Below are 16,247 nucleotides of genomic sequence, written 5' to 3' on the forward strand. Positions count from 1 at the left end.
CTCTATCTAGTCTTGCTGCCTTGCGATCCTGGGGCCATGCTTCTTACTCATAATATGAAAATTTGGGTGAAGTTGTTAAAGCTAGGGCTCATCATCTCCTGTGTGATGATCACAACTGGAGTTTTCCATACTCCTTTGAGCAGAAGAGCACATGCAGGGGCTATAGCTTTAGTCTTTTTCTCTTTGCCATGCTGTCAGTTTCATTATCAATGAAACACCTATAGGGGAATTTACCTGACTTTTGCTCAGTTTACCTGTGATGCTCCAATCTGATAGTAGGTAAGAAAAAACTCTAGAAAAGATGGTGTGTAAAAGCAATATGAAATATTATTAGTAGGAGAATATTGTTTTTAATATCTTCTCACCTTTTACTATGAATCACTGAAACTAATGAGAATTCTGACCCTCCAGATTGAACGAGGAAATGTGGATGGGACCGAACGCATGATCCTGGTGCACCATCTTGCCCATCCATGGGGACTTGCCATCTTTGATGCTTTTCTTTTTTATTCTGATGAGCAGTATGAGGTTATTGAGAGAGTTGACAAGGTCTCTGGAGACAACAAAGTAGTCTTGAGAGATAATGTTCCAGGACTGAAGGGCCTTCGAGTTTATCACAGACGCAGTAAGTATTGGTCATTGAAACACATTTGGAATGTGTGATTCATAGTCATATCTCTGTATACACTGAACTTCTGTAAGTGTAGCCCTTCCCTCCAGTCTCCTGCATGCATGTAAGCATGTAAATTACTCAGTTATAATGATGGGTGCTAGTGGCTAATGCCTATAATCTTAAAAGCTATACTCTTAGATGCTGCCTATTGAAACATAATTTTGTAGGGACAATCTAGTTTGATTTACTCTTCTAAGTTAGCATTGTAATGTAGAGGTTTTTATGGTATTGGAAGGTTTTTTTAAAAATTTAATCTAATTTTTTGTGGTACAGGTGGTTGTGCTTGCCTGGAAAGCACTCCCACTTGGACCACACTACTCAGCCTGTTTGGCTTTCTTTTTTCATATAAAGCCTTTTTTTTTTTCTCTAGAGGGTCATGTTAATGCTGTGGCCAAACTGGACTGTGACTGTGGTTTACATTTCTCATTTGGCTGGGATGACACAGCGTTCACTTAGCTTTTTATTATTTGCATAGTTCTTTTTGGATTAACTTTTTGTCCTGGCTGGCCTGGAACTGTGATTCTCCCCATTTCTACCTCCCAAATAGCTGGGATTACAGGCACAAGCCTCTACAACTGGCTAGAGACTTATTGATAGTTTTGACCTTACATAGTTTTTAAATTACCGAGGATTGATTATCAAGAAATTTATTTCCAATTTTATAAACTAGGTATACCATTTGGTATTATTTTTTTTTTATGTAAAAGAGCATTTTTAGTGCTGTTCTTTTATAGGTTTGCAACAAATATCCATACCATTTTTCATCATGTAATTAAACTAATAGATGTGCCACCACATAGGTCAAGAGGTTAAAAAAAAGAACAACAGATTTGTACATTGACTGACCTATCTAAATTACTTGCATGCTTTGCAGAAGAAAAGCTTCATTAAAAAAAACAAACTACTATGCAATATTTGGGGTACTCATTATGTTATGGTGTAAGCTCTCCTCTCAATATTATTTTTTAGTTTAACCCAGCAATTATATAGTTATTAATTTTATAATACATTATTCAGTAACCCAATTTCAGATATTTGAGTTGAAGTGGCATATAAGCATAGTCAAGTCACAAACTGATTTTGGTTTCATTTAGGCATTGGCGAATCCTCAAATGGTTGTAGCAACAACATGAATGCTTGTCAGCAGATTTGCCTGCCTGTACCAGGAGGATTGTTCTCCTGCGCTTGTGCGACTGGATTTAACCTCAATCCTGATCATCGGACCTGCTCTCCATATAACTCTTTCATTGTTGTTTCCATGCTGTATGCAATCAGAGGCTTTAGCTTGGAATTGTCAGATCATTCAGAGGCCATGGTGCCCGTGGCTGGCCAAGGTATGCCAACTCAGAAACAAGTAGCATTTGACTTTAGCTGATGCCAAATTGAAATCCTCGGTTCAATGAAAGCATTTATTTCTTCATGTTTGACTTCAGCACATAGCCATGCTTGTCTTTCCCTTTAAATAAATTGACTCAGACTGGAGTGGTTTAAAAACTTAGTGTACAAGAAGAATGATCTAGGGGACTGTTAAACACAGAGCTGAGCCCTATCTCCAGATTCTTCTGATTTAGTATTCTGGAGAATCTGCATTCTTAACCAGTTTCCAGGGCCTGCAAATGTTTATGGCTTATGAGAGCCATGAGCTAAAGCAAGTGAAGAATGTAATATGGATTTGCAAGAAGTATTACAGAACTATGTCTGTTATTTCAGTTAATAGAAATTTAATTTAGTAATAAATTAGTCCACAAGTGTTTATTAGTATATAGTTGGTAAATTGATGTAATCAGTTCACAGAAGTCATCACTCCTAAGCATATTTGCAACACATCATGCAGGAATCCTATGAATGTCTCAAGTGTTAACTTGTCTCCTAGATGAACTACGGTTTGTAAGTATACATTACAATGAGAAGTGTTTGTTCAGGAATATACAGAAGTAGAAGAGAAGAGGGTAGAAGGGAAAGAAAAAGGATTAAGGGATTGGAGGGGATGGTAGAGCTCTTGCCTAGAAAATTCCAGGCCTTGGGGTATACCTTCAGCAGTGAAAAAACAAAAAAGAATACTTAATAGGTAGTTCTCAGTACTTGATACAGACTACTGACCTTAGTGATGTTTAAGTTTGATCACTTGAAATTCCTGCCTTTTTAAAGTATATATATAGAAATAGAATTTCACCATTTGCTACAAAAGAATTGCCTAACACACAGTGTATAACCTCCAAAATATAATATTCAGTGCTATTGCCTAAGCATATTTTGGATAAATATATTAACCTGTGAAAAATCAGTTGACTTTAAAAAAATTTTTGTATGAAATCTATGAAATTCAGCTTTGACTTTGTTGTGAATATCTTGCTTCTCAAGCATCTTTTGCACATTACAAATGGTGATTTTCTTATTCTGTCACTTGTCACATTTGTTAGATAACATGTTGGTAAAGGGAAGCTCTCCCTTAGTCTATCTAGTTTATATTATAAAGAATTCTTATCATTTTGGACTCATTTAAATTTTTTTAAAAAATTAGTGGGTTATCAATAGTTATATTTGTTTCTTTGATACCTCAAATGGTCAAATTAGGCCAAGGAGAGCTTTTTAAGCAGATCCCTAAGTTTTCTTCCCCTCTCTCATCATCATCCCATTGGTACTGAGTACTTCCTTGCTTTGTGGTGCAATAAGATGTTGCAGATTTACCTTATCTTCCTTGTCCACACCTATAACCAGCCATTTCTCATTGGAATTGAAGCTCTTTAATGTGGGGAGTAGTATTTAGTAACCAAGATCTGGATTGTAGATATGTTTATTGCAAGTGGTAAACAGTTTGGACATTTTAAAGATCTAGTTCTAGCTTGAACATAGTTTAATGGTATTTTCTTAAAATTTTAGGACGAAATGTACTACATGTGGATGTCGATGTGGCTGCCGGCTTTATTTACTGGTGTGATTTTAATAGCTCTGTGTCTTCATATAATGCAATCAATAGAATCAAATCAGATGGGTCTTCTTTTACCAACATTGTTACCCATGGTATAGGAAGAAGTGGAGTTCGGGGTATTGCAGTGGACTGGGTAGCAGGTAAGTAAGCAATGTGCTGATTTTATTGAAAACCCTTTTGTTTTTCATCTCTGTTGTCAGGCTTTATGTGGGGGACTAAGCACAAGTTATAGTTTTGTTTTTATATATCCATATTTAAGATAAATTGAATTGCATAACTAGACTAGGCTCACTAAGCACCATGTTTATTGAATAAACAATAAGATGTTTTGGTTGACAAATTCATTACAGATTAATTATCTTTGTTATTAACATAATCAAAACTTCAGGCCAAGTGTTTAGACATACGTTGTGTTCATTCAGATGCTGTGCAGAGGGGTTACAGTTACGTGAGTAAGGCAGTGAGTACATCACTTGTCAATCATTCTTACCCCTTCCCTTGTTGTTGTCCCACAATTCCTTCCCCATCTCCCCCCCCCCCCCCCAGTCCAAAGTTGTAAAATTCACTTCCAATATACTGTCCTGTGGGTATTGTTATTGCAATGGGTCATCCTGTGTCCTTGTTTCAACATTTTGTTATTTCCCTTCTCATCCCCAGATGAGACAAATGTATGTACAAGTTGTGGGGTACCAAAATCCAGTACAGTGACAATAGGGGGAAGAACATACAAATGAAACAACAAAAAATCATATAGTACATTTAAAACAATAACAACAAAGACAGACCTCTTGTGTCCAATCTTGGGGTTCATTTCACTTAGCATCATCTTATATGGACATATGTACATAGCTTTTGAGCTTTTCAGCTCATCTGATAAGATTATCCCATATGTCCATATATACTAATTATACTAATGTCCATATATATACTAATTACTGCAAATAAGGCAAATCATGGGACCTAAATTTCTTTGGGACTGGCTTACTTCACTTAATATGATTTTTTCCAAGTCTTTCCATTTCCTAACAAATGGGGCGATGTTGGTCTTCCTGATGGAAGCATAGAATTCTATTGTGTGTGTGTGTGTGTGTGTGTGTGTGTGTGTATATATATATATATACACCACATTTTCTTCATCCATTTATCTACTGAAGGGCACTGGGTTGGTTCCATATCTTAGCTGTGGTGAATAATGCTGCGATAAACATAGTTGTGCCAAGAGATATGGATATTAAAATATAATGTAAGCTTGGTACCAGTAGCTCACAACTATCCTAGGTACTCATAGCTGCTCAGGAGGCTGAGGTGAGAGGATCAGGGTTCAAAGCCAGCAGGGGAAGACAAATACTAGAGACTATTATCTCCAAGTCACCAGCAAAAAGCCAGGACTGGAGCTATCATTCAAGTGGTGAGAAAAAAATGAGGTGAGAGTTCAAGTCCTTGAGTTTAAGCCGTTGTGCTGGCACATACATGTAGGTACAAAAGTATGCACACATACATCCCCATGTACATATACAAATTATGTTGTATCCTATATTATATATTATGTACATTATGTATACATTTTATATGTAATATAAAACAAAGTAGCATGCATTTATTTTAAAACCAAGCAATTTTACTTGCAAATTCTTGATTACTTTCTCTTGTTAATAAGAAAGAACTTTCTCTTGTTCATAAGGTGCTCTTCTGTTAGTAGTTATATTGACATACTTGACTCAGTGTTATATTAACCTAATTATATTGATTAATGCACTTAAATTTAAATTACCATTCTTTTTTTCCCCCTAGTCCTAGGGCTTGAACTTAGGGCCTGGGCTCTGTCCCTGAGCTTCTCTGTGCTCAAGGCTGCCACTTGAGCCACAGTGCTACTTCTGGCTTTTTCTGAGCAGTTTATTGGAGATAAGAGTCTCACGGATTTTCCTGCCCAGACTGGCTTTGAACCACCATCCTCAGATCTCAGCATCCTGAGTAGCTAGGATTACAGGTGTGAGCCACCAGAGCCTGGCTACCATTCATTTTTAATGATACTCTGGGAAACAAATGTATTGGAATTTAAAAAAAAATATAATCCAATTTTGATCAAAACAGTAATCATTCTAAATTATTGAGCTTAGTACCAATCTTTTAGAAGATGAACATAAATAAGAGGATCATGGTCCAGGCATAAATTTGAGACTGTATCTCAAAAATAAAAGAAGTCAGAGGAGTTGGAAACATAGCTCCAGTGGTAGAGCACCCGCCTAGCCTGAGTTTAAACCCCAATATTGCCAAATAAAAATATAATGACAGACTTTCTATTACATGGAATCAATAATTTGGGATTACTCTCTTTTTGTTACACTATCTTCACATGATTGTTGTTTTACTGTAGCCTTTGTGATGTACTTTAATACCAGGGAAGTGGATGTTGGTGGTTTTCAGAATGACCTCATTTTAATCTTAAGCGCAGGAATATTTGATAATATTGGTAACAACTCAAGATATTGCCGGCTCTTCCTCTGTGCTTCTTTCACCATGTTTGAGTAGAAGTTATAACATGGTAATCTATAGTTAGTCTTTCAAGTGGGTGGTAAACGTTCAGTACTTCAAGGGGGAGTGGAAGAACATTCTGGAAAATTTACCTTTTAGTGACCTAATGTTTACTATGAAATCTGATCTGCTTTAGAACCTGAAAATGGATCCATTTTTTTTTCTAAATTGAAAGAAGCACTCCCTTTAGTTCCAGAGAATGTATACCTATGTATGTTTTAAAGCTTACACGGAGATACTTATTTTCTTAGAAAAATAACATATATTGACCCAAACTGATTTTGATATGGAATTCCCTTCTTTTCTCCTCTTCATTTTCCATTCTTCACTATCCTCGCTGATGATGATGATTATTATTTACAGGAAATCTTTATTTCACCAATGCCTTTGGATATGAAACCATGATTGAAGTTCTACGGATAAATACCACCTACCGCCGCATTCTCCTTAAAGCCACAGTGGACATGCCTCGGCATATTGTTGTAGACCCTAAGAACAGATACCTCTTCTGGGCTGATTATGGGCAGAAACCAAAGATTGAACGTGCTTTTCTTGACTGTACCAATCGAACAGTACTAGTGTCCGAAGGCATCGTTACACCACGAGGTTTGGCGATGGACCATAGCAATGGCTATATTTATTGGGTTGATGATTCTTTAGATTTAATTGCCAGGATCCATCTTAGCGGAGGAGAATCTGAAGTGATTCGTTATGGAAGTCGTTACCCAACTCCTTATGGTATCACCGTTTTTGGAGATTCTATCATATGGGTAGATCGCAATCTGAAAAAAGTCTTCCAAGCTAGCAAGGAACCGGGGAACACAGACCCCCCCACAGTGTTAAGAGACAATATCTCCTGGCTCAGAGATGTGACTGTCTTTGACGAGCGTGCCCAGCCCCGGACACAAGAGGAGATCAACCACAATCCTTGCTTGGAAAATAATGGTGGATGCTCCCATTTCTGCTTTGCTTTACCTGAATTACCCACCCCAAAATGTGGCTGTGCTTTTGGGACCTTAGAAAGTAATGGCAAGAACTGTACCATTTCAACAGAAAATTTCCTTATCTTTGCTTTGGGCAATTCCTTGAGAAGCTTACACTTTGATCCTGAAGACCATAGCCCACCTTTCCAAGCCATAGATGTGGGAAGAGCTGTGGTGGCTCTGGACTATGACAGCATAAACAATAGAGTCTACTTCACACAAAATACAGGCCTTGGACTTGGCCAGGTTTCCTACATCAGCTTGTATTCTGGCATCCATTCTCCAACTGACATTGTTTCCGGTAAGTGCACTCCAGGTGGAGTTTACTTTGGAAGTAGTTACACAAGGGTCAAGACACACACATGACTATGTGTTTGTAATGCATATTGGGATTCTAACATCTTTGTGGTGTTTTTGTGTATGTCTGCCGGTGTGTGTCCAGATGTAGGGACTGCTGATTGTATTGCCTTCGACTGGATCAATAGGAGAATTTATTACAGTGACTTCCTCAACCAGACCATTAATTCCATGGCCGAAGATGGATCTCAGCACACTGTGGTAGCTCATTCTACAAGGCCAAGGGACATTGTGTTAGATCCTTGCCGAGGGTATGCTGTGGTCTTCTTTTCTTGTATTTCTGTCTGTTCATTTTAGGAGGAAGTGAGGCCAGGAAATATTTTATAGGCTTATAACACTATGGCTACATTTACAAAGGTGAAAGTGATGTTTACCTAGGAAGGAGAAGTCAGTACATAACACCCTTTAGAAGGGAGGGTGCTTGTATTCTAAGCAATTGATGCTGCATCTTAGTAAGTCCCCTTTGAGCAAGTTGTATGTGTGTCTATTAATGTCAATTTGAATATGAAGAGTATTGATACTTTTTAAAGGAAAAAGGTGGAAATGAGTATCAGTTTCCTTGTGGTAAATTCATTATGCTTTCTTTTGGATGTCTAGGTACATGTACTGGACTTCCTGGGGTATCGTTGCCAAAATTGAGAGAGCTACACTTGCAGGAAACTTCCGGGTTCCCATTGTGAACACCAGCCTGGTTTGGCCCAATGGGCTCATTCTGGATTTTGAGACAGACCTTCTCTACTGGGCAGATGCTAGTCTGTATGTATTTTGCTGACTTTTGTGTGTTTTGAAGAGATATTCCCTCTGTTTCCAAAGTAGGAAGATTCCTTAAGATGAGAAAAATATAACATGCCAGAAAGATATTGCCTAAACATAGAATCATTGTTTTAGGAACTAGTCTCTATTCTAGCTTGGTGAATGTATTTGTGAAAATTTATCTGTATCATGAGATTGAGTAATTATGAACTAAAAGACATCTGAAGCTGCATCACTAAATGTATCTGTAATTTCAACTATAATTGCAAACGTAGTTATTCACTTTATAATCAATAGGCCTTAGGTAACTATTATAAAATATGAATGGCTTTTAAATGATAATAATTTTCTTTCTGGATTTTATTATTGTTTCTTTTAAAACATTAGTTTTTTTTTTAGTCTAACTTTTGGAGCATTTTTTCATATGAATGACAATTTATGTATGAAGAATGCTGCAACTCAAATAGATCCCCTTTCTTTTACAAAAATCAATATATCAATTTATGAGCGCAATGCATCTTGATCAATGCCATCTCTTAAATAGATCCTTTTTATCTGCCATGCTTCTCAGCAAATTTCATAATATTTTCATTGTAATTTTTTGTTAACCCTAAATTTTTTTTTTTTTTTTGGGTCTGGTCATGGGGCCTGAACTCTGGGCCGGGGCGCTGTCCTTCAGCTCTTCAGCTCAAGGCGAGCGCTCTACCACTTGAGCCACAGCACTACTTCGGGCTTTTTTTTTCTTTTTGCTTATGTGGTGCTGAGGAATTGAACCCAGGGCCTCAGGCATGTAAGGCAAGTGCTCTACCACTGAGCCACCTTCCCAGCCCATCCCTAAATTTTTTAAATTTTTTTTAATTTTTAATTTTTTATTGGGAAAATACCGTACAGAGGGGTTACAATTACATGGACAAGATAATGAGTACATTTTTTATCAAGCATTGTTGCCTCCTCCTTTGTTTCCCTATATCATCACCCCCTCCACCTCCCTACCTACCCTTCCCCCACCCCGCCATAGTTGTAAAGTTCATTTTCTACATAACATCTTGTACATCTCATTGTTACAATGGGTCCACTTGTATCCCTATTTAAACAATTTGCTTTTTTCCCTCCCCCTCAACAAATTATACCAACATCAAATACAGTGAAAATGGGTTATACTGTGGAGGAGGGACATACAAAGGAACAAAGAAATATCTTATAAATATGTTAGAAACAATAGTTAGAAAGAAAAAAATTTTTTCCTTATCTTGGGGTTCATTTCACTTAACATCAACTTATCTGACCATTTCTGCTTGTCTCAGACATATACTAGTTATTGCAAATAAGGGCAACCATGGGACCTATGTTTCTTTGGGCCTGGCTTATATCACTTAATACAATTTTTTCCAAGTCTTTCCATTTCCTAACAAATGGGGCAATGTCTTCTTTCTGATGGAGGCATAGATTTTCATTGTGTATATATACCGCATTTTCTTGATCCCTTCATCTACTGAGGGGCATCTGGGTCAACCCTAAATTTCATGTTATGTTTACACATAATTTCCAGTCATCTCTCATTCCATTTAGCTATTTTATAATTGAAGGGAAAATGATTTTGTTCATTGTAGTTGGTGTCTACATGTCAGGAAGCTTAACTGTTGATTTCCTCATGATGTTGGCTTGTGATGACAAACACCTAATGTCTAGATCTTTCTCTCTGGATTTCTTATCTTATTTGAAACACAGCAATGATGTTTTGTATCTGATTTTGGCTCATTCTAGTAAATACCTCATTGTAATATATGTCAGATTGAGAAAAATCATTCAGGTTGTGGAGGGACAGATAATGGACACTTTGTGGAGAGTCAGTTGTGTGTTCCATCCTTTCATAATGTTGTCTTGTTTGTACTATCAGCCTAGTTCCTTTGGTAGTATTTCTTGTAGGCTATATTATATTTATTGCAGTGTATATTAATTAGATAATAGTGATAGATCTAGGCAATTGAGTGATATGCAAATAAACTTCCATTACCAAGAGAAACATTTCTAGCTGCCATATGCCTCATGTAAAAAACCAGTTCAGGGCCGAGTGTAAGAGAACGCTTGGGCCTAACCATCATTCTTCTTTCTGGATTTCAGTAATGCTTTCTATTTTACTTCATTTCAGGCAGAAGATAGAGCGCAGCACTCTCACAGGCACGGGCCGTGAAGTCATTGTTGGTGCCTCCTTTCATCCTTTCCGTCTGACTCTCTATGGCCAGTACATTTACTGGACTGACTATTTCTCACAAAAAATTTACCGAGCTAACAAATATGATGGGTCAGATCTGATTCCAATGACCACGAATTTGTTTTTCCAGCCTAGGGATATTTGCGTAGTTAGGAAAGATGAGCAACAGCATTGTAGCAATCCTTGTGATCAGTTCAATGGGGGCTGCAGTCACATCTGTGCACCAGGTAAGGCATTGCCCATGAAAATGAAAACATGTATAATAATAGTAGTAGTAGTTATAACATCTAATAAGGGTGTCTATGGGAATAGTCATCTCTAACAAGAAGAGAAAAACATATGGTTGTCCTTGATTTCAGAGAAGTTAGTTGTTAGCAGATTTCTTTTTCTGTTCTACATGAAACCTTTTTTTGTGTTCTTATTTGACTTTTCTGCTTGTCGCTGACCCTCTACCACTTGAACCACACTTCCTCTTCAGGCTTTTATTTTCTTGTTTATTTGAGATAAGAGTGTCTAGTTTTTTTCTGCCTGACACTAAAAGCATGATTATGGCTCTGATCCATGATTCTTAGATCTCAGCCTCCTTAGTAACTAGGCTTTTAGGTAAGAGCCACAGGTGCCTGGCTCAATAGAGCTCTTTTATTAAGGCATTGATGAAATGAGAAAATAAAATGAGAGCTAGGCTGCCTCACTCCATGACTTGAATAGAGTTTACCCTAATGTGCTTATTTCCTAAGAAAAGCATTTGATTTTTTTCTGCTGAAGAGGTATTATTTATAATTTAAAGTATTTTCTGTAACTGTTTGGATGAGATAATTATGTTTCATATTTTTCCCCATTGTTTCTGGGGCTTGACTTCAGGGCTTTGTGTTCTGGCTTGTGTTTTTTGCTCACTGCTGGAAATCTACCACTTGAATCACAACTCCAGTCTGGCATTTTGCTGATTCAGTCTCCTGGACTTTCCTGTTCAGGCTGGATTCAAGCCAATATCCTCAAATCTCCACCTCCTGAGTAGCTAGGATTACAGGCATGAGCCACCAGCATCCAACCTCATGATGTGTTTTACACAGAACAAACTCATAGGAATATGTGTCTTTTGTCACTCTTTGCAAATTCTGCTGAGAACAATCATTGCTATTTCAGATAGGAGTGGTTGTTTGATGATTAGAGTATGTCAGCACATTTATTTAGACACTGGTAGCTGTTCTTGATGGAAGAAAGACTCAGACATAGTGAAAAGGTTGATGGACAGTGTTTCCATATTTGTTGTGAGGAGCATTTCACATGAAACTGTTGGAATGCTATTCTACCATGAACTCAATGAATGGTTGCTACACTAAATCTTTGGTTTATTTTCTTGTCCCAGGTCCCAATGGAGCTGAGTGCCAGTGTCCACATGTAGGTGACTGGTATTTAGCTAATAACAACAAACACTGTATCATGGACAAAGGCTCTCGATGTGATGCATCACAGTTCACCTGCCTCAATGGGCACTGCATCAGAGAGCAGTGGAAATGTGACAATGACAATGACTGTGGAGATGGCAGTGATGAGCTGGAAAGTGTCTGTGGTGGGTTGGATTCAGTGCTGTGTGTGTGTGTGTGTGTGTGTGTGTGTGTGTGTGTGCTCTCGCACACACCAGCCAGTCTAGTCAGAGTGTGCCAGGATGCCAGTCAGAGCCTAGGAGCTGTCCCTGAGCTTCTTTTTGCTTAAGGATGGTGCTTTCCCACTTGATTCACAGCTCCACTTCTGTTTTTTGGTAGTAAATTAGAGATAAGAGTCTCACAGACATTTATGCTCCAACTGGCTTCAAACTGTGATCCTCAGATCTTAGCCTTAGCTAAGTTAAAGGTGTGAGCCACTGGCACCTGTCTAGATATAGTACTTTTGTCAGGAGCGAAGTGTATCTTTATTCCAAGTGTTTTTGATGCAGAAAGAGTGGGTTTGAGGTTTGTGTACAAGAATTCTATTAGAGTTGAATTACATTCACTCTGAAAGCCAGACCACATTTGTTTAATCATCTCTGGAGTGGGTCACAAGTAAAGGTTTTGGATTTAAATCCTGAAAATGCCATTCACAATCTATAGCTCAGGGAAATTTAACAGACAGCTAAATTAGTGGTTATTAGGGTTCTTGTAGGGAGTGAGAGAATATCTTAAAAACACTTAGGAAAGGATATGGTACATGCTAAGCAGGACTTACTAGCTTGAGAACAAGGGCACTACTGGATTACTGCTGTCATTTTATTAATCTTCATAGCAGATAGGTTACCAACATAATCATTGTATTGAAGTCACTGTCAATCTTTAGTTTTCATGAGAATGAGACCAAGTAAATATTTTGGGATTTTTGAGTTTGAGTATCTTAATATTAAGACTAAAGACTAGGAGGTTTTTTTTTTTTTTTCCCTTGGTGTCCACTCCCAACCTCCCTGCCCCCCAGTTCTGGGGCTTGAACTCAGAGCCTGAGCACTGTCCTTTAGCTCTTTGTGCTCAGAGATGCCACTCCACTATTTGAGGCACAGCTCCTTTCCAGATATTTGGTGGTTAATTAGAGATAATAATCTCATGGACTTTCCTGTCCGGGCTGGCTTTGAACTTTGGTCCGCAGATCTCATCATCTTGAGTAGCTAAGATTATAAGTATAAGCCACCAGCACCTGGGTAAGACTAGAAATTTTTGTTTTCCCTAAGGAAACTGTATTTTTATGCTTTTCAAAATGAGATACTTTTAAATTGAGATTATAGAGAAATAGAGTGACTTTGCTTTCTGCTTCAAACATGTCTTTGTTTAGAAGAGACCTAAAGCATATTTTTGCTTAAGATGTCATCTTGATTTGCAGTACAGTCTGATTTGCAGCTATTTTTGTCTAGGAAGGTGAACTCACAGTATACAATTGTAGAAATAAGGATGCTGCTTGGATCAGGGGTTTCACTTCAACCTGTTTTGTCTTCTCTTAGCCTTCCACACCTGCCGGCCAACAGCCTTCACCTGTGGCAATGGGCGATGTGTTCCCTACAATTATCGCTGTGATTACTATAATGACTGCGGTGACAACAGTGATGAGGCTGGGTGCCTGTTTCGCACCTGCAACAGCACCACTGAATTTACTTGCAGCAATGGGCGGTGCATATCTCTACAACTGGTCTGCAATGGGATGAACAACTGCTTTGACAACGACACTTCAGATGAGAAAAATTGCCGTAAGTGTATTCTAAGTACATACTGTTCTTTTGTACATGAAGTCTTAAGACCATCAGAATGGAATTCTAATGGAATTAAAAAAACCACCCTAAGTATTCATCTAAAACATGAATAAAGTCATTTGATGTAATCTGGTCAGTGATTTTTCAAAACAACTATACTTAATATTTGAATTACACATTTAAATGGATGGATCTGTGGAATTACTGAGCATTTTGACTGAAATACTTTGCTCCTGCTTGACTACCTGCTAGATTAGAAATTTCACTTTATAAATTTTTTTGTTTTTTTTTTTTAAGAATGAGTTACCTTTAGCTGGACACTGGTGGCTCATGCCTGTAATCACAGATATTCAGGAGGTTGAGATCTGAGAATCATGGTTTGAAGCCAGCCTGGGCAGGAAATGTTCATGAAACTCTTAACTCCAACTAAATACCAAAAAAGCTGGAAGTGGAACCTATAGCTCAAGTAATAAAATGCTAGCCTTTAGCAAAAAAGCTCAGGGACAGCAGCTAGGTCCTGAGTTCAAATCCCTAGACAGGCACACATGTGCATACACATACACACACACACACACATACACACACACACATACACACACACACGCACCCCCCACCCCCCACAAGCTTCACCTTTAGTTACAGACAAAAATTACTAAATAATGCACTGTGGTTAATGCGTTCTGTGCAAAAACCTATATAGTTTCTGTTGACTGCAATATTTTTCTTCAGTTTTTCTAGTTAAGAATTTTAGTAAACTGATTTTCCTAAGCTTTCTGGGACTTGTACCTTAGCATCTTAGAGAACAAAAAGAGCAGAATATAGGTTCATGTTTGCTGTTCTCAATTTAGATGTATTTACTTGCTTTGCTGCATAGAATCACACACAATATTTACTTGGCTCAGTTACTCCCTACCCCTTGGTGCTGGAGATTGAACACACTTCAGGCAGACACTCTGCCACTAAGCTATACTCCCATCTGGGTCTGTATTTTCTTAAAAAGTTGTAGAAAATTTCAAACATATACTAAATTAGAATAGCAATGTACTTATCACAACAACATCAACAATTATCAATCAACCTTGTTTCACATATCTCAGATTTCTTGCTAGGGTTTTTTTTTTGCGGGTCATGAGGCCTGAACTCTGGGCCTGGGCACTGTCCCTTAGCTCTTCAGCTCAAGACTAACACTCTACCACTTGAGCTACAGCACCACTTCTGGCTTTTTCTGTGTATGTGGTGCTGAGAAATCGAACCCAGGGCCTCATGCATGCAAGGCAAGCACTCTACCACTGAGCTACTTTCCCAGCCCACTTTTGCTAGTGTTTTAAAGCAATTCCTAGACTTGAATTTCACAGTCATTTCAAAATATCAATCATATCTATTATAAAGCAAAAACCCAACAATAAAGTCCTAGGGTGCCCAGTCCATCTTTGAATTTTGTCATTTTCTGTTAATCTGTTAAATTAAGATTCAGACATGATTTTGATTGAGTTTAAAAAATTGAACATTTATGATTCAAGAGTTTAATCTTTTTATGCCATAACCATTCCCACTGTGTGCACGTGCATGCGTGCAGGTGCGTGTGCGTGTGCGTGTGCGTGTGCGTGTGTGTGTGCGTGTGTGTGTGTGTGTGTGTGTGTGTGCTAGTCCTAGTGTCTGAACTCAGAGCTTAAACATTGTCCCTGAGCTTTTTCACTCAAGGCTAGCATAGTTCCATGCTGTCTTTTTGGTGGTTAATTGGTCATAGAATCTCATGGACTTCAGTGGCCCAGCTGGATTGAACCTCAATCCTCATAACTCCCCTCCTGAGTAGTTTAAGATTACAGGCTTGACACCTGGCAAGTTCCTATTTTTTTATGCTACCAATTTGTGGATTTTTTTTTTTTTTTGGTCGGTTGTGGGGTTTGAACTCTGGGCCTGGGCACTGTCCTTGAGCTGTTCAGCTCAAGGTGAGCACTTTACCACTGACCGCACTCTACCACTTGAACCACAGTGACACTTCTGGTTTTCTGGTGGTTAACTGGAGATAAATGTCTCGTGGATGTTCCTGCCCTGGGCTGGCTTTACACTGCGATCCTCAGAACCCAGCTTCCTGAGTAGCTAGGATTACAGGTGTGAGCCACTGGCACCCTGCTTAATTTCTTAGAAAATTTTATGAGGTGATTTTTCTTGTGAAATACCAACATTTTGGATTTGTAATTGATCTGTCTAATCGATCCCATTCTCTTATTTCCTATGAACTATAGACCTATAGGCTGTGAATAGACACACCTGTGTAGATTTCTGTGTAAACGTGATTCCTCTCTTGAGTTCTCATCAGTTTTTTATTCAGTGGTTTTTAGCATTTGTGGGTGATTCTGTAAATCCAATAGGATATCAAATGTCCATTGTACAACTGTATTATTTCTTCCATGTCTGTTACCTGAAGTTTTACAAAGGAGAAATTTCTCTTATTAATCAGCTAGCTTGTAGTAACTACAAGTATAGGATAAACATATAATTCTTTAATTTGTAAATTTTCAGAGTAATGAGTTTGTAGGAAAAAACTAGTTTTGTGTAGAATTATTGAGCTCATGGATGTATTTGATTTGCTTTAGTGCAAT

At 38.1% G+C, this 16,247-nt stretch overlaps 1 protein-coding gene across 1 annotated transcript in view; it reads left to right on the plus strand.

Moving 5' to 3' along the window:
- The window catches only part of Lrp2 (LDL receptor related protein 2), a 193,303-nt gene that overhangs the window by 119,068 nt on the left and 57,988 nt on the right, over positions 1 to 16,247 (plus strand). Inside the window, exons 36-44 of the mRNA XM_042694053.1 lie at positions 412 to 625; positions 1,768 to 2,007; positions 3,554 to 3,742; positions 6,498 to 7,418; positions 7,560 to 7,725; positions 8,072 to 8,230; positions 10,377 to 10,666; positions 11,806 to 12,009; positions 13,399 to 13,641. Of these exons, the coding sequence (XP_042549987.1) occupies positions 412 to 625; positions 1,768 to 2,007; positions 3,554 to 3,742; positions 6,498 to 7,418; positions 7,560 to 7,725; positions 8,072 to 8,230; positions 10,377 to 10,666; positions 11,806 to 12,009; positions 13,399 to 13,641 (2,626 nt within the window). The remainder of the gene's footprint in view (positions 1 to 411; positions 626 to 1,767; positions 2,008 to 3,553; positions 3,743 to 6,497; positions 7,419 to 7,559; positions 7,726 to 8,071; positions 8,231 to 10,376; positions 10,667 to 11,805; positions 12,010 to 13,398; positions 13,642 to 16,247) is intronic.

Source organism: Dipodomys spectabilis, unplaced genomic scaffold, assembly GCF_019054845.1.
Source record: "Dipodomys spectabilis isolate Male_0828 unplaced genomic scaffold, ASM1905484v1 ptg000174l, whole genome shotgun sequence".
Lineage (NCBI taxonomy): Eukaryota > Metazoa > Chordata > Mammalia > Rodentia > Heteromyidae > Dipodomys > Dipodomys spectabilis.